This window comes from Lemur catta, chromosome 3 (genome assembly GCF_020740605.2).
Source record: "Lemur catta isolate mLemCat1 chromosome 3, mLemCat1.pri, whole genome shotgun sequence".
NCBI classification, from domain to species: Eukaryota; Metazoa; Chordata; class Mammalia; order Primates; family Lemuridae; genus Lemur; species Lemur catta.
The window spans coordinates 88,921,590-88,941,553 of NC_059130.1; the positions used below are offsets into that span (position 1 = coordinate 88,921,590).

General features: G+C 34.7%; 1 protein-coding gene across 2 annotated transcripts in view; it reads left to right on the top strand.

Moving 5' to 3' along the window:
- Positions 1-19,964, top strand: part of FAF1 (Fas associated factor 1) — a 446,948-nt gene that overhangs the window by 335,356 nt on the left and 91,628 nt on the right. For both annotated transcript variants that reach the window (XR_006734185.1, XM_045548070.1), the window contains exons 14-15: positions 9,606-9,742; positions 14,421-14,509. Coding sequence is in view for 1 of the 2 variants with exons in the window: in XM_045548070.1 (XP_045404026.1) it covers positions 9,606-9,742; positions 14,421-14,509 (226 nt within the window). In the remaining variant the exon portion in view is untranslated. The remainder of the gene's footprint in view (positions 1-9,605; positions 9,743-14,420; positions 14,510-19,964) is intronic.

Genomic DNA, 19,964 nt, shown 5'->3' on the forward strand with positions numbered 1-19,964 from the left:
TGTAAAATCGTGGTATTTACTTTAGGGATGCAGATTCCTCAGGTTATATTCACTTCATCATCATTGATTTTAGCTTTTTATAGACCTGTTCACTCTACCATCTATTTCTTTATCCAAAAAAGTATTCATTAAGCACTATGTACCATATACTGTGCTTGAATTGGGAAGACATTCTTGCTCCCCTTATTTTCTCTCCTGCATATATGTCTATTTTTTCCCTTTAGCGTTTACAATTTTCCTATTTTTAAAAATGGATATAATTGCTATATAAGAGTAAATACAATATCAAACAGGAAAATAAAAATAAAATCAGATATAAACCAACTAATAATGGCAAATAGATGAATATTTATAAGCACCTGAGTTGAAGTTCAGATCTATAATTCCTGCAGCTAATGGAGAAAAAGGAGATATCATAGGCATATATTCATTCATCTGCCCATCCCATATATATTTATCGTGTTTCTCTTATGTTCCAGGTACTATGCCCGAGAGTTTACAGTTTACCATTTATCGTTCTCTGATATATAGAAGCTTAATAGTTCTTCTCAAGATTTTCTGACACTGCGTTCAAGGGAGAATTTTGTTATATAATTTTCTATTTAAGAGTCGTTAGGAACACTAAATAGAACAATTATCTTCCACTGTTGTTTTGCAGAAGACAGACTATTTTAAATAGATGTTTTTAATATTAATCCCCTATAAAAGCAGAGGGCTTTGTGTTGAATCTTCTTTCCAGTAATGATAATACTTCAGGGAGCTTAGGTGATATGGTCCTCAAATATTCCTTTTTGATGATCTAACTCATAATAGGTTTAAAGCTTAGAGGAAAGCCTACACAGTCAACATGTCCATTCAACTCTCTCTGTCATACATCAGCTGTCTCAAGTGAGCCTTTATCAAATGCTGGGTTGAAATCAATTCTTGCTAGAAAGCTTTGATGAGTGACTGAAGTGCTAGTATTCTGTGCTATTGGTCATTTATCTTTTAAAGACTTTCTTCCTGTGTATGAGATTTCTACCACACTTTTTTATCCATTAGGGTTATGGTTGTTTTCAAATACATTAAGAAATTGTGTATAAATGTCAGGGTTCCAAGAGAAACCAACCAGCCCTGAAATAAATGCCTGAAAATTTTTTAATATAATAAAATCACAAAGTCTCTAAATTTGGCAGATGGAAAAGATCAGAGAACACGATGGCATTAAATCAGTCCATCTATACACACACACACACACACACACACACACACATCAATATGTATCTTTACTTTAAATCTCTGCTCTATAGTAGGGCATCATGAAGATGCTGGTGCATACTCTAGAAGTTATGCAGCAATAAATCCAGTGCCAAATGCAGTGTTAAGGATAACTGCTTGTTTAGTGATATAAGTCTGAGACTGCTGCTATAACTTATTTTAGGAAAAATTTCACCATATTTTGACTCTGAAGCACATAAAGGAGAGGAAAAGAAGTCGTATTTATTAATCCACAGGCCAATTCCAAAAGTAGGTATCATTATCTTCATTTTATAGATGAAAAAGCTGAGGCTCAGAGAGACTAAGTAAGCCAAAGGAAAAAACTATTAATAGTAAGTGTCAAAATCAGGTTTGTTTGACTCCAAAGTCTTTGTTCTTCCCACAATACTGTGCTGCTTGCAGTAATTCCCACTTACTCTAGTTTGTTCATATTGGTATGTTTTAAATTTTTTGTAAGTCATATTTTCAGTCATTGGGTGGTGACAGGATGAAATTATATATTAATAAAAACTGCAGTTTGCTAAAAGTCAGAAAGGAAGCTTAGAATCGTGAACTTACACACCACCTGTTTATTCTGAGGATCCAAGTGACCTGTGAAGATGGAATTACAGTCAAAGGAGCCCTGGAGACCATGAATTATTATGGTCAACTGTCTTTGAATTAAACTGATTTCAGAAGTAGTTGCACAAGGAAAAGGAAGGTTGTATGGTCAATACTATCATGGTGGAGATAAACATTACTCAAGTGAATTGGCCCATTCATACAACAAATATACATTAGGTAATAGGTGCTAGGAATGCAGAGATGAGTAAGAGATGTTCATCTCCTAACAGCCTTCCAGGAGCACCATCTTGCAACATAAAGTTCTCCCTGACTTCTAGGCCCCATTCCCTTCTGATTCCTCCAGCACTTAATGTAAACCATTAAATCTAGGCCCTGGTAATATACCAGATTACATTTACTGTTCGGGGGCCTTGATTTATAAAAGCCAAAATATTCTTAGTATCCTAAGGACAACAACCATGTGTTATCTTGTCATATATTTAGTAGACTCTCATAAATTTGTATTTATTGGTAAAAGGCAGAATACAGAAGAAATGTTACATGGCATTTAACATAAAATTGCTCTTATACAGCCTCTGGAAAATGAATCTCTGGGTGGATAAATAAGAAACTTATACAACATTGCCTCTGCAGAGGGTAACACAGAGATACACGTTATTTTGTATATAAACAAGCTAATATATATTTATTTTTTTCCCAGTTTTACATACATGGTAAATACTATTTAACACCTGACTTTTCCCACTAACTTTATATCATAAAGATATTCCACATCAGTTCACAAAAGGCTCTTTCTTTTTTATGGCTACAAAGTTTTCCTTCAAATTCCATAAGATACTATAATTTTATTTAACCAGACTTTATTGATAGACATTTGGGTTATGTTCAATATTCTGCTATTACAAACTTGCAGTAATTAACTGTGTAGGTAGGTGACTTCCACATAAAAATATGTCTATAGACTAAATGCCAGATATAGAACTTGTGGGTTAAGAGTATATATGCATTTTTAAATCTTAATAGATATTGGCAAATTGCCCACAAAAAAATTGTACCAATTTCACTACTACTAATTGTGTAGTAGTGATTGTTTTTCTATAACCTTGCCAATGCCAAATTTTTTAATCTTTACTAATCTGACAGGTGAAAAATGAAATTTTAGTATAGCTTTAATTAGGGGTTAGCTCATCATGAGTTAGAGTATCTTTTCACATGCTTTAGAGCATTACTGTTTCCCTTTCTGGAAGCTATCTTTATATTAAATATATTGTTTGTTGATCTTGTATTTATTGGTTTGTAAGAATTATATATAATATATGTAATTTTATATATATGAAAAATACATGTTAAGGATATTAGCCCTTTCTCTGTGGTTTGACATTCAGAAAATATCCCCCAGTTCATTATTTATCTTTTGGCCTTGTTATGGTTTTTGGTTTTTTCTTTTTTTTTTTTCCCCCCCATGTGGAAATAGTCACAGTCATCAATTTTGTCTTTTATGCTTCATTCTGCTGAAGCTATACTAACCTCCTTGTTACTTTTCAAATACATTAGATACTCTCCAACTTCAAGGCTTTTGTGTTTGCTGTTCTTTCCACCCTGGAATTCTCCTTCCTCAGATGTGTTTCACTCCTTCTTTTACCTCTTTTAAGTCTTTGATGAAATGTCAACTTTTCAGTGAGACTTTTCCTGATCACTCTATTTTATATTACAAAATCCCTTTCCCTGCTTTGTTTTTCCTTCATCACCTGGAGCTCATAAACTTTTAAGGTATTTATTTATTTGTCCCACATCAGATTGGAGCTCACCCATACAAATAAAGTAAGTGGGAACTAACATTTGCAAAGTGGTAACTATGGGAGACTAGACATGGTCCAATCAAGTTGCCATTGCCCAAAACATTTTTTGGATGATTTCTTTAAAAACCATCTTCAGAGGCAGCTTAAAGCCTTACAAGGAAAGCAGTCTTATATCGTGAAAGCAATGTTTCTCAAAGTTGGCCATTAACCATTTGCATGAGAATCACCTGGGGTGGGGTTAGGGGTCTATTAAAAGGGCAGTTTCCTGGACCTCACCCCACATTGATTGAATCAGAATCTCTGGGGGAATAGGGCTGAAGAATTTGCCTTTTTACTTTAGACAGGATTTTGCTCTGTCACCCAGGCTGGCATGTAGTAGCACAATCATAGCTCACTGCAGCCTCGAACTCCTGGGTTCAAACGATCCTCCCTCTGTAGCCACCTGAATAGCTGGGACTACAGGTGTGCGCCACCATACCCAGCTAATTTGTTTTTAACTTTTTGTAGAGAAGAGGTCTTGCTATGTTACCTAAGCTGGTCTCAAACTCCTAGCCTCAAGTGATACTCCTGCCTCAGCCTCTCAAAGTGCTGTGTATTCCAGGGGTGAGCCACCAGCCTGGCCTTGAACATGCCTTTTAAATGAATTCCATAGGTGATTCATAGACCAGTAAAGGTTGAGGATCACCGCCTTTATAGTCAGTCTCCCTCAGCTTAGTCATGTACCCTGTTTTTGTAACTCAGTTTGAACCAAAGACTTAGGACTATGGTATGGTTTGTGTGTCCCCACCAAAACTCATATCAGTGGGGCAGTGTTGGAAGGTAGGAACTTTAAGAGGTGGAACCTAATGGGAAGCATTTGGGTCATGAGGGCTCTGCCTCTGTTCTCACGGGAGTGAGTTATCCCTCTTGCTCTCAGGAGACTGGATTGGTGGTCAAGAGAATGGATTAGTTCCTGGGACAGTGGGTTATAAACTAAGGATGCCCCTAATGTTTCACCCCTTCACATGTGTCTGCTTCCCCTTTGACCTTTCGCCACATTATGATTAAATATAAATGTATTCAAAATAAAATAGTGATTGTAGTTTTGTATCCACTTTTAAGTGTTTAAAATTTTGTAGTATTGCACAGCTGCAGCATGTATGATTATATTTTCTTATTTTCTACATATCAATACCTGCCCATTCATTTTCTGAATGAAAACAGTGAAAATTTTGTTTAGTCAACAACTCTTTGATACTGTATCTTACTGTGCAAAAAAAAAATCTCTCAGTGTTGGCCTTGACCTGTAGGTATAAACTATCATTTTAATCCTGAAAGAAATAATGATAAAAATGTTAAATATTATTATGCATTTAATAATACTGAAGTAGCTACCAATTTTAAGGGCCTACTATATTTTAGGCATAAGTTCAAGTCCAAGTGTTTTCTATATCAAGTGTTTTCTTGCTCATTTTATCCTTACTAGAAGATAAGTGTTTTAAAGATAAATGCTATTCCCACTTTATGGCTGAGACTCCTTTAAATTTATAGGAGTCACATTGAAATGTAATAATCAGGAACCCTTAAACAGAGTAGTTGGCAGTTCTGTGGCCTCCACTTTTTATCAAATATGCCTCCTTTTACAGTACCTGGTATGCAGTAGATAGGCAATATGTGTTTGTAGAATTTCATCTCCCTCCCTCTAAATTGCTAGGTTCATTTAATACATATTTTATGTTGGAGTACAGCTTAGTAAAAGTCAGTGACTTATGTAATTATGACATAGATTGAAAGAAACTAAACTATATTCTGTTTTGAATTAAAAGAAGATTACTTTTTTCCATATCTGATTTATTAGTAATCCTGGTTTCCATTAGCAAGATAGAAAAGATCTATGCTTCAGAGACCAAAAATTTAACTGATTAATATATGCTAGCCATCAGATATTGTTTATTTTTTCTCTCTAAACTTTAGATTAAAACCATTTTATCTTACCTTCCTAGTTTTCTAATAGCAAGAAATGGTGAATATAAAAGTATACCTGATTTGTGATTAACCATTTTCTTTCATTCATTTTCTCAATCCTTCCTTCTTCCTCCTATCTCTTCCTCTCTCATTTTATCCCCTTAGTGAGGACATCTATTCTTTGTCTTTTCAAATTTGTCATTTTAGCATTTGGTCTTGGGGGTTGATTTGGCAACTTCTTATTTTCCTCCTCAAATAGATCTACAATCTATAGGTTGTTTGATTTATTCAAATCTTTTATAATTAAAAAAAACAGAATAATTTCCCCTTGTTACAGAATAGTTTGTCATTGCTTCCCCGCTTTGGACTTGAGATTGCAGGAATCCAATAGCTGTGGAAACTATTTATCCCTTCATGACATCTAATTCTCATGAATGCCATGTGCAATTGGGTTGGCAACTTTGTCCCTGCACTAGATACACTGTCACACTTTTATCTGTTCAAGAGGAAGAAAATACCACAATTACGAGAGCCATACTTTTTCTCTTAAAATGACTTGTTTTTCCCATGTCTGTTTTTCTTCTAATGTTTTGAACTGAATTTTTTTGCTGCTAATGGTAATCTTGCACTATGAATGATCTTGGGAAGAGGAGGCAGAGCTTCCTAGCCATGAGAAAGATTTGATATATGTGTTGTGAAGTGTTAACCTCAAGTTCTTGTTTTATAGTAGAAGGAACTGACAAGTAGCAATTTTGCAATTTGGTTCTGTCCATTGGCCCAACAGGCTGTCGATGATTGCAATTTGAAAATCTCAAACATGATTCAGATTTTAGGAAGATTAATCAGATTAGTTAAAATTTTAACAGTCTTGGCCGGGTGCAGTGGCTCACGCCTATAATCCTAGCACTCTGGGAGGCCCAGGCGAGTGGATTGCTCGAGGTCAGGAGTTCGAGACCAGCCTGAGCAAGAGTGAGACCCCGTCTCTACTAAAAATAGAAAGAAATTATCTGGCCAACTAAAAATATATATAGAAAAAATTAGCTGGGCATGGCGGCGCATGCCTGTAGTCCCAGTTACTCGGGAGGCTGAGGCAGTACAGTAGGATCGCTTAAGCCCAGGAGTTTGAGGTTGCTGTGAGCTAGGCTGACGCCACGGCACTCACTCTAGCCCGGGCAACAGAGCGAGACTCTGTCTCAAAAAAAAAAAACAGAAAAAATTAACAGTCTCTTTAGTTAGAACAAATAGTTAAAGCTACTAGAAAATTGTCAGCTGGCTGTATAATCCCTGCATACTTCCCAACTACTTCCAAAAAATGAAAGTGATTTGCAAATAACTAGTCAAGAAATTGATCACTTTGCTGTTTTTATGTAGTTAATTGAATGGCTATGTGCCTTTAGAGACTGTACCTCTCTGGAATATGCTCTGTGTGGTTTTGAAATTTGTGTTTTATAGCATTTTACACCAAACAAGATACCTACATTTTCATAATTATGTTTCCTTCTTGCTCATTTTTACAGAATGAATTTGGGAGTACACAATTTCCAGGCAAAACTGTCTTGAAATGGAATTCTTTTTTTTTTTTTTGAGACAGAGTCTCACTTTGTTGCCAGGGCTAGAGCGAGTGCCGTGGCGTCAGCCTAGCTCACAGCAACCTCAGACTCCTGGGCTTAAGCGATCCTACTGCCTCAGCCTCCCGAGTAGCTGGGACTACAGGCATGCGTCACCATGCCCGGCTAATTTTTTCTATATATTTTTTTAGTTGTCCAGATAATTTTAATTTCTATTTTTAGTAGAGACGGAGTCTCGCTCAGACTGGTCTCGAACTCCTGACCTCGAGCAATCCACCCGCCTCGGCCTCCCAGAGGGCTAGGATTACAGACGTGAGCCACTGCGCCCGGCCTGAAATGGAGTTCTTAAAACCACTCAGCCTGAGCCTGCCTGCTTCCCCACTACCACTCTTTTTTTTTCCTGAGACAGAGTCTTACTTTGTCACCCAGGCTAGAGGGGTAGAGTACAGTGGTGTCATCATAGCTCACAGTAACCCCAAACTCCTTGGCTTAAGTAGTCTTACTGCTTCAGCTTCCCAAGTAGCTGGGGCTATAGGCATGCACCACCCCGCTTGGCTAATTTTTTTAAAAAAAATTATTTTGTAGAAACAGGGTGTCACTATTTTGTTCAGGTCACTCTCGAACCCTTGCACTCCTAGCCTCAAGTGATCCTCCCAAAGTGCTAGGATTACAGACATGAGTTACCGCTCCCGGCTTGCTCACTGGCTTGCTTGTTTTCTCTCTCTTTCTCTCTCTCTCTTTCTTCTTTCCTTTTTTGAGGGGTATCTTGTATTCAATGTCACTTGTAAAGCTGGTGCTGCAGTAGGCATCTACTGTGTGGTATCCACTTATTCCATTGGTATGAAAGCAACAAAGACTTATTCCCTTTTGTAGAAAATGTCATTCCAACTGTCTTTTGACATCTTAATTTTAGAGGTCGCCAATGATTATGTCAGGGTCAAGACTGACTTCAAATATTTAAAAAAGAAGGTCAAAGAAAAATGAGATCCTAACTTTTTAGTCTCCTGATCTACACATTTCGATTGATGAGTTAAAGCTATGTGGATGTGAAATTTAGTATGGAAACTTAGGCTGCTTGATCACCTTTTATCCCATAATAGGTGTGGAATGTGAAGATTTGGATTTTCATGATGGCAACAATGGATTTCTTAAGGCCTTGTCATATCATTGCCATGAGGTCTGGTTATTGCTGCTCTAAATGAGTATGTGAACCTGCCTTCCAGTGAATTTACTGCAGTGGTGCTAACTTGGTCTTCATACTCTTGCCAGTAATTCCAGTAGCCCTTAACAAGACCTACTTTCTATAGTCACAGCACAGGTTTTATGGAGGATTCAGCCTAAATTTCTGAGATGAATTTCTACAGAAAATATATTGGCTTTAAAAATTAAGAGATTTGATTCTGTTTTGAATTTGGATATCAGATGCATCTGAGCACATGACATTTTAATGTCGTTTATCTTTTCAAATAGATTTACCTTCTAATGCATGTGACGACAGGACTTTGCTCATCAGCCAGAACATGCATTTCAGAGGAGTTGTTACCTAAAATATTATCATAAGGCATAAGAAAACACACGATTTAAGTTGCCTTTCATGAACATAATTAAGAATTAATAAGCTAGTACCAGTGGCTAGTCCCGAGAATTTCCACTGTTTTGCCTTTTGTGACCTGTGTTATTAAAAGTCCATTATTTTTACAGACTTTATTAAATTGGATCTTATTAAAGCATTCTATATTTGCATTTGGTCTTTCATAATTCATTATTATTATGACATTTACTTTTTACCATCAGATCTGAAAACATATCATAAGCTACCCTTTTCTCTTGAAAGAAATGCTAATTTCAAACAGTCCTCTAATAGAAGAGAAAAGCTTTATCAGTTTTTTCATTTATTCCAGATCGTGTTAAGAATACTAATGCTAGACTTCCGTATGCTAATATCTCTGAGCTTTTTTTTGGTCAAAAGCTTAGAATTATTATTTTTATCTAGTACTAAGTATGAAACTAGAAGACCTACTACTGAAGAAAACACTATTCTAAAGTACAGTTCTGGATTCTAAAAACTTATAAAAATGTTACTAAATTCTGTTTTTTAGGATGATGCTAGTCAATTTATCTTTGTACCACGCTGTGTTATTTGTTCTATTTAAGAAATTCTCTCCTCCTGAAATTCTTCAGTTTGTTTTCTTCATAGTTTAAGGGTAATGCAGCTTGCAGTGTTTAAGATTATGAATCCTATGCTGTCAACCCAGACAACATTTGGGGCATGCTTCCTGCTTTTCTATATGATGATCATTTCTGTATCATTTAAGATTGAGTTGAAAATGCAATATAGCAAGATCTTGCATATTGCTGTAAGGCAGGTTATCTGATTTTAACATAACTAATAAAATAATAAGTTTTTGTTGGGGTACTAGTAAATTTATTAAACTCCAAAATAAAATTTACTTTGGATTTTGTCTTATTTTAGATTTCTGACGATGTGCACTAGACATTTTGGCAGTGTTGTTGCACAAACCATTCGGACTCAAAAAACAGATCAGTTTCCACTTTTCCTGATTATTATGGGAAAGCGATCATCTAATGAAGTGTTAAATGTGATACAAGGTAAAGTACATGTCAAGAAGAGAGTAAAATCTCCTGTGTATTTGATAACTTTATAGTTTTTACCATCAAAGTTAACCATATTTCTTTCCATTGGTGAATGTCTTTGCATTTTAAAATATGAAATATCTTGAAGAACATCTTCAAAAAGTACAAGTGCTATAAGAAATAAAATATGCTGCATGTTTCTAACAGAAACATCTTAATAAAATTGTGCATTCTTTGGAACATAGGATATTTAAGTTAAATGTTCAGAGTTGCCAAATTCGCTAAACAAGCAACTAGGTCATAGTCAGTTGTCAAATATGACATTTCTCATTTATATTGATTTATTGCTATAATGTTGATTAGTTGAAAGAAATGCTTATCTCTAGTAATCTGGAAAATCCAGTCACTATATATTGTAGATTGAATTGTTCACAGTGACATTTGTTTCTCCTTATTTGTGTGATTCCATGTCTAGGATGCCTGCGATTTTTAACCACAGTGCACACTTTACCAAAAAAAATAAGTGAATGATTTTTTAATTTTTTATTGTTACTAATGTACTCCAAGAATTAGTGTAAATTGAAAACAGTCTGTCTTCTCTATGCCACTGGGAAAAAGGTTTTTCAAGTACTCCAAGCTAAAGCTGTGTCTGGGATACTTAATTTCTGTCCCCATTTAGGTCTGATGGAGGAGAGGGAATGTATAAATTCCAATATCTTTAAAACCCAAACAAAAGCAAACCTCTGGTATTTTTTGCTTTCTCTATAACTAGAGCATTCAGTTTCATAAACACGTTAAAAAAGACCTACAGGGGGAACTGATTTGCACAGGGTAAATGAATAATGAAGATAATACTTCATTCCTGCTTTCCCTGTGAGAGGCAATATTGCAATAGCTAACAGTTCTCAAAATGTGGTCCATAAACTACGGAGGTACCCTAGACCCTTTCAGGGGATCTGTAAGGTCAAAATTATTTTCATAATTGTAATAAGACCCTCTTATTGCCTTTTTTACTTTATTGACATTTGCATTAGTGGGTCAAAAGCAATAGTTTGTAAAACTGTTGGTACCTTAGCACTGTGGTCCCCAACTGCCAGGCCACAGACTGGTACTGGTCCATGGCCTGTTAGGAACCAGGCCACACAGCAGGAGATGAGCAGCGGGCCAGCAAGCAAAGCTTCATCTGCATTTACAGCCACTCCTCATCACTCGCATCACCACATAAGCTCTACCTCCATCAGCAGCAGCATTAGATTCTCATAGGATCGCAAACCCTACTGTAAATTGCACGTACGAGGGACCTAAGTTGTGCACTCCTTATGAGAATCTAATGCCTGATGATCTGAGGTGGAGCTGAGGTGGTGATGCTAGCGCTGGGGAGCAGCTGCCAATACAGATTATCAGTAGCAGAGAGGTTTGACTGCACGATAAATGTAATGCGCTTGAATCATCCCAAAATTACCCTCTGTCACCCCCGCCGTCCATGCAAAAATTGTCTTCTGTGAAACCAGTCCCTGATGCCAAAAAGGTTGGAGACCACTGCCTTAGCACAAATCAAGGCCATCACATAAAACTGTACTAATTGTCATATTCTTCACTGCCATGTACTTACAGTTAAAAAAGAAAAGCCCATTTAAAAATGTCCCTGATGAAGCATCAAAAATTATTGCTTTTATTAAATTTTAACCCTTTTAATAGTTTGTGTGATGCAGTGGGAGGGATTAATAAAGCACTTTGTTGTGTACTGACATATTGGTTGTCTCAAAAGCACTTGGTGGTTGCTTGAGCTAAACTAGTTCTTTTTCTTTTCTTTTCTTTTCTTTTCTTTTCTTTTCTTTTCTTTTCTTTTCTTTTCTTTTCTTTTCTTTTCTTTTTCTTACAGAAATCATTTTTACTTGAAAATAGGACTGACAAACTATACTTGTGTTACTTAGGTATTTGGCAGTCATTTTCTCCAAAATGAGCAAAATGAATCTGTCGTTTTCAAGTAAAAAAACTGATACTTTGTTGTCATTGATAAAATTTGAGTTTTCAAGACAAAATTTATATCCTGCACCTTAAGACAGCTTAAATACTTTTTTGATGGCATCAGTGGTGATATTAACAAATGTGATTTTTTATATCATATATTGAAGCATGTCAACATTCAGCAGAAATATATAACTCAGTGAACCAGTGTTTTCCAAATGACTAATGTATGATGTTATAAAATCATAAATAGTTAAAAGATACATTTAAACGGCAATGGATTTTAATTAACAAAGTACAAGAAGTTAATTGATATGGTTTCAAATTCCACATATATCTAATTTGAAGAAGCTTCCACGTGTCAGTTTGAGTGTAGTATCAAAGAAGAATATCCACAATCATCTGTCAAAATACTTCTCCCTTTCCAACTACCTATCTTTTTAAGGCCAGATTTGCTTCATAAATTTCAACCACTACAACATATTGTAACTAGTTTAGTGTAGAAGTAGATATGAGAATACAGTTGTTTTCCATTAAGACATTACGGAGATTTGCAGAAATGTTATAAAAATGCCACTCTTCTCACTAAACTTTTTCTTTTGGAAAATAGTCATTTTTTTGTAAAAACGTAATATTTATATTAATGAAATGGGTTTATTATTATTGTTTTTAAATGTATTGGCAAATTTGTTTTAAATATTTCAATTTTAATTTCTAATACAATAAATGTTGATATCTATAACCTATATAAACAAAAGTTCTTTGAGCATCTCAGGTTTTTTTTAAAGTGTAGAGCAGTCCTGACATTAAAAAGTTTGAGAACTGCAATTGGCTGTGAAGAGTAGGTTTGCTCTGAACTGCATTAACATTAACTGGTACCCTTTCTCTGTCTTAGATCATTAAGGATTTAAGTATAAAGTACCTACAAGTCCAGTTTGGCAGTGGGTCCTTGCAGTTAGGGCTGAAGTATAGCTGATGAGCAGTGGCTTAAGCCTCAAAATTAATGGCCAATGTTTAGTCACTATACAAGTATAGTATTTTCCCACTGATGATTTCAGTACACTCCATTAAGTATTTATTTCCTATGCTCTGAGTCTTAATTACTACAGTTTGCAAATGAGATATGGAAACCCAGGACTTGTTTAATAATAAAATCTACATTGAAGGTACTCTTAAACTTCTTTTGCCATTTATTATATCTATTAATAATAACTACCAGTAATTGTGTGTGTACTATGTACCAAGTACTTTACATTATCTCTACTCCTTCCAAGAACATTACAGAACTAGTATTATCTCCATTTTTAAAATAAGAAAATTGATCTTTAGAGAGCTACAATCTAGTCGTTCACTTATTTCTTTATTAAACAAATGTTTATTAAAGCCCTTGTCATATGCTAGACAATTTATAGGTACTAGGGCATATTGCTTATAAGTAATGGAACTAGGGTTGTTACTCTGACTACAAAACCAGTTCTGTTTCCTTAGTGACAAGATAACATTTGTCCTGTAGCTCATTTATTGAGAGAATAGTGCTGATGTGAACAAATTGGATCATTTTTTTTTCTGAGGACTGCAGATGTTCCTTAACCCCATGCTGCCAATGGTCATAAGAAAAACTAGGAAAAGGGCCATTGAAAGATCATGCTAGTAAAGCCCGCTGGAAAAACACCAGCAAGGATGCTTGCTCTTCATTGTCCCATCAGTGGCCATTTCATTGATGAGATAGGAAGACTCCTTCTCAAGTCCTGGAGAAAAACTAACTCTGCCTGTAGGTTTAAGAGAAGAATTGTCATGTATTTATGTATCCTTATGAATTTCTCTCTTGTAGTACATCCAAAGCAAGTAACAAGGACTTAGTGCTTTCAGGAAATGGCATATATGTGCTATATGTTTGTTATGGACTTGAACAGGGAATAAAATTATATTAAGGAAAATCAAACATTTTAAATACCCTCTTCATAAAGATTATAGTATAGTCATTTGAAAGCAGCTGAAAGGAAAACATATCAATTGGCAAAAAAAAAGGAATCAAATGTTTTCATAAATTGAATTACTATTTGTTTCACTAGAAACAATTACTATTTGTTTCACTAGAAACAAATAGTAGTGATAGGAGATAATTCTAAGTAAAAGCAGTGTACTGAGGAGGCAAAGAGGATAGGCTTCAAGTGAGCCTGCTCTGATTTCAAATTCTGGCCCCACCATTTAACCAGCTTGACTTTGGTTGGGCAAGTTGATTGAGCTATCTAAGGCTCATTTTCTTTCTCTTTAAAATCAAAATCATAATGACCCCTTCATAGAATTGTTCTATAGGTTAAATTAGATAATACATGTAAAGTGCTAACCACCGACGTATAAACAGTTGTTGCATGTGTTATTAAGTGGATATGTTCCCATAGTTAAAAAGAATTTTTTTGAAGCTCATGACTTGGACATTCTTCTTTATAGTGCTAAAAATCCTTCTTGTTAAGAGACTGTTCCTCAAATCTAACTATTCTGACATTTCACCTGCCAATGTATAATACTAGTTACTCTTCCTTATTGAACATATAAAACATTTCAATGAAAACATGAAAGTATTTTAACTAATTTTTTAAACTATAGTTATTCCTTTGTGATTAATTCTAGAACAACTTTCCATTTTTTAATAACTTTAATACTTTGAAGTTATATATAAAAAGTTTATATAAAGTAAAGTTTGTCAATCTCCCTGTGTTGTTAGGTAACACAACAGTAGATGAGTTAATGATGAGACTCATGGCTGCAATGGAGATCTTTACAGCCCAACAACAGGAAGATATAAAGGATGAGGTAAGGTGAAAGGTTAAGCAGATTTTAATGAGGTGATTTGTCAAATGATGATGCCTGACTATGTCATGATTGATAAATAAGTATGACGAAGATGCATATCTAGATTTACCAAGGTCTTTTATGCCATTTAGTTTACCTTTCAGTCCATTCTTTCCATGACTCTAAGACCCAATAATTTGATTAAATTTATGGACTATTGATACTTTGCTAGTTTTGGGGTGGTGATGGGAGGTCAATTGTAAGAAATGAGTTTGGAAATGTATTTACAGAAGAAAGTACAGACCAGGAAATCCTGTCTATTCTATGGATTTTATCACTCACTTTTAAGATCCTCGTACTCTTTTTAAATATTGAAATTGATTATTAATAAACACATTTTGCATTTGAATATATTTTGAAGTACTGTGAGAATTAGTAAAAGATCTCCAGGATTCTAAATTTCTCAATCTCTCAAACATATTCAGATGTTATAGGTAGCATAAGCGTAGAACCTCAAATAAAATAATAATAATAGCAGTATTGATAATGACAATAGTAGTCTATACTTAGTATAAATAGTAAGTGTTTAAAGCATAAATACTGAGTATTTATAATGTATTAGGCACTGTGCTGAGCACTTTACATATATCATCATCTCATGTGATCCTCAAAATAACCCATGAGGTTGTATATCAGTCAGAGTTCTGGCAAGAAATAGATGACACTTTCAAACACAGTTATTTGAGAAGAGTTTAAAAAGGGGACCATTTATAAAGACATAGGCAGGGTTTACAGAAATCAACAGGGAATAATACCGACCCCAAGGCTAAGGTAGCCATTACCATTTCTAGGCCTGAATGCCTGGGAGAAGGTACTATATGGAGAGGAGTGCTTTTGATAGAGGGATATAGCCAACTTGGGGACCTAGTAGGGAGGAAACCAGGGAATAGCTTCACTTTCCTTCTATAGTATAATCTCCTGCTAGTATCTCCTATTGACCTAACCCAGTCAGAAACTATTACTAGAAGGCAGGAAAACCTCCCTGGGCAAAAAGCTAAGTAGAGCATGGATACTGAGGGGAAAATGGAAGATAATCTAGCATAGATTGGTATGATTATCTCTACTTTTCAGATGAGAAAACTAAGGGTCAAAGTTAAGCAAATTTGTCCAAGGTCATATAGCTGGTAGGAGCTGTAAGTAATAATCTGAAGTAATCATTAGTACTTGACCAATCTAGAAATTTCTGGATTTGGAAAATACCCTTAAGATAAAATATGAAATAAATATTAGCATTTGTTATTGAGATGCGAAGTTCACAGATATGTGTAAAATTGTTTTTAATTTTTTGTTTGTTTTTAATTTTTGAATAAAAGATTTCCATAGAACAAGGGAGAGTTTGATTTTGAGCAATGATGAAGAACTTCTGAGCATAGTGTTTTCAATAGTGTATTCTTTACTTATTGCAAATGTGAAACATGTAGACAATTTTAATATAACTCTGTACTATTGTATTTCACTTTATTATCTCTGTCTTCCATTAGGCTGTGAATTTGTTAAGAGCAAGAGTCATATCATATTTGTGTTTGTAAGTCTATCCCCTAACAGTGTACCTAGGACAGAGTCAACACTCAGTAAATGTTTGTTAAATGATTGAATAAGTGAACATTTAGAAGAAATTTACATGAAATAAGGTAACCTGAAAAACAATATTTGATTACAATGGTATAAAACCTAATGTATCCACATTAACAAATATGAAAATTTGAAGTGGTATAGCTAGTTTAGAGTTTTAATGCTCATTGGTTTTCTTTTAGTGCTGTAAAAATGTTGACTTTATAATTTTTCTTAATAGTGTTTCATTTATTCTGAAGGAAAGGCAATTGGGTATATGGTGGAAAGATGTTTATATGTTACTCTGTAAATTGACAGTGACATTTTGAAATAATGTACTTACTTAGGAATTTGTAATAATAGGTTTGTTGCCATTCAAGATTACATTTATCCTGGAACAGAGGCATTGATTGACAATAATTCACTAAACACATTCTTCAGCCATTTAAATCTTGAGTCTCATTAATACCAGACTTACAGATTATGCTGTATAATAATATGAATGCACAATATTTGCACACATATTCCCAGTTCATTTTTTCATCTTAATTTGTATTCCCTGTAATTCATTGGTAAAGAAATTGACTTTAATTCCTTTAATACTGAGCACAAAATTTAATATGAGAGTTATAGCAAAAATCCAAGGCTCCATATAATTGAAATTTTTATTAAAATTTAATTGTAAGAGTAAGGATTTCTCTTTTTATTTTTAGAGTATCTTCAAGAAAGTTATAGCTCAAGTCATAGATAGAGTTCCTAAGAAAAGCTTTTCTAAGTTTAAAAACTTCTTTTGGACTATACATAGATCATAATGATTTGGTGTCTGCTGAATATGTGACAAGAAACACTGTCCTTTATAATTGTGAATTTGCCTTTATTTTTAAAAAATTACAAAAAAGACTTCATCTTAAGCTTGGAATTAAAATCAAATTAGTGAATAGGTTTGGAAGGTGGCTTTCTAGGCCTGAATTCATTTAAACTTAACTTTGATTAAGTTATATCCATCACTTCAATGATTCCATTATATTAGTGCAACCCTGAGATACCTACGTATAAAGCTTTTATTTAACAAACCTGAGCCTGAACCATATTCATGCTCTGAATCATTCTTCAGTGGTCCAGAATGAACTAGCCTTTATATCACTGATTGTTTTATCTGTAGCTAGGACATATACATTACATGAACCTCTGTTTTTGACAGAACTGCCTATCACTTCCTTCTTAGACATTTTCATTAATATCATTAGTTAGGTTTTATAAATGTTTATTGAGCTTCTACCAAGTACATATCACTGGGCTAGGTCCTTCAGACAGAGAGGTGCTTTGCTCTAATGAGGGGTTAGCAAAAAGGGGATGAGAAAGAAAACAAGACTCACTACATGACAGTGGCCACATTTTAGAATCTATTTTTGCTTAAAGCCTGGTTGCAAATAATAGATGCTTTGTAACATGTAAATGGATGAATTTGTTTATATGCACTATTTTTTTCCTATGGGTAATCTAGAAACTTGATAATCAAGACTTTGTGATACTTAGTTCCTGATCTATTTATTGTTTCATTCATTCCTTTGTTTATTCATTCAACATGAATTTATTTATAATTCTCTATCGTGGATGCAAGAATTACTCTCTTCCAGGCTAACCTCTCTGATTGACTTGTATATGAGCAATAGCTCAGTAATTGTCACAATCCAGATGTTGGAGATCAGGGCAGATTTCAAGGACAGTTTACATCATTCTCATTTCTTTGGTAATTCTAAGAATACATGGGCAAAATATGCCAGAGGAACATTCTAGGCTTATTTTAGAGGGTTCCGATTTGGGACTTAAAGACAGCATTGCCACAGCACAAGGAAGGTATGCTAATTAGTTTATGGCAGCTTTTTTGTTGCTAAAGGAAATTAATTGTTGGCTTTGTGGTTTGTTACATGGAATGTGTAACTTTTTTCCCCTAAGCTTTGTCTTAGTCTTAACTGTTTTCAGCAGTTCATTCCTTTTCCTTTCCTCTGTTTAAAAATCTCGCCATTGTCATACCTATTCTTTTTTGCAAAGCTAACAATGACAAACAGGATACAGGTTCAGGCTTCTGTTTCTTTAAAGCAGGAATAAGTTATCACAAGACACATAGAGAACAAAAACAATCTCTTCATACAAAAACTTAAGCAAAACTTACCAAACAGACCAACCTTTAAAAGGAAGTTTTACCATCTTTCTTTTAAAATATATTTATATAGAACACTTCCTAAAGCTAGAAAGACTACTCATTAGGCAGTAGTTCTGTTAGAGTTTTCCCTGATGTGGCTGCATATAAATTTATATGTGAGATACAATAAAACCAAAAATGCAATATTTTTAAATATCAGAAGTCCACTGATAATGCAAAAGTCATAGAAGATCTAATATTCAGAAGTAACTTTGAGGAGAAAGAAGTGTTAACTGTTAATGATTAGGGTACTAAATGGAAAGCTGGGTACACCACAGATGCCATTCTGTAGGTAGTTACTTTTGCTCAGAAAAAGCATTCTTTATCCAGTGATTTTTCTCCATAATTAGGCCCAGGTCACAGAAGATGATAATTTCTCTCATCTTGACTTGTGTATTCATTTCATAAATATTTATTGAGTTACTATATACCAGACGATATAGGGGGCACTAAGAACATAGCTGTGAGCAAAGTAGACAAGGTCCTTGGGCTTACAACCCAGAAATTCCAATAAAGTCTATCAAAAGATTAGGTAGATGAAGCCCAGGGAGCACCTCGCCAGGGTGGGCCAGACATGCTATGCAAGCAACTTGTCATGGTGGTGCAGGAGCACACAGAGGGGCTCTTGCCTTTTCCCAGTACAAGCTACAAGACAGGTAGGACAGGTAAGAATGTAGACAATAGCAGCCAGTTTTCAGGTTCCTGCTCAGGCCAGTAATTGTTCTGGTCTCCGAGGCAATGTTTCTCAGCATGATTCCTGAACTACTGGAGTACCCAGCTATTTACAGTGGTTCCCAGGCAGTTAGGTATGAACAAGCAGTGGGTCAATTTTATTTGTGTTTATTTCACATTTTGAAATATAAGATAAATTAGAATATTCCTTGAAATGCTATTTCATTCATCACATCTGTTATAATTTATTATACTGCTTATAGATAACAAAGAGTGCATTGGTTGTTTTGTCTTGGCAAACATTCATTTAATAGGGACATTTTGACTTTAATGTCTGAACTTTCATGTCATTCATATGTTATTGTTAAATTTACATTTGTTTTCCCCTGTTTAAGTTACTTTTATTCTTAGTTACCTAAAATTTATCATGGATCAAAGATGGTTCCACTGATTCATAAAAGTAATGATGAGTATAGTATAATAAGTACTGAAAACTAAGTATAATAGTTTGAAGTACAGTTGACCCTGAATGACATGGGGAATGGGGGTTGGAAAATCCAAGTATAACTTTTGACTCCCACAAAACTTAACTACTAAAAGCCAACTGTTAACCAGGAGCCTTACCAATAACATAAACAGTTGATTAACACATATTTTGTATGTTGTATGTATTATGTATGGTATTCTTACAATAAAGTATAATACAGAAAAGAAAATATTATTAAGAAAATCATAAAGAAGAGAAAATACATAAAGACCTTCATCCTTGTCATCTTTACACAGAGTAGGCTGAGGAGGAGGAGGGGGCAGTTGGTCTTGCTATCTTAGGGCTGGTAGAGGGAAAAGAGGTGGAGGAGGTAGAAGGGGAGACAAGAAAGACAGGCATGCTCATTGTAACTTTTATTGAAAAAAAATTGCTTATAAGTGGACCTGCACAGTTCAAACTTGTATTGTTCAAGAATCAACTATAGTTCAACATTAGTATAGACT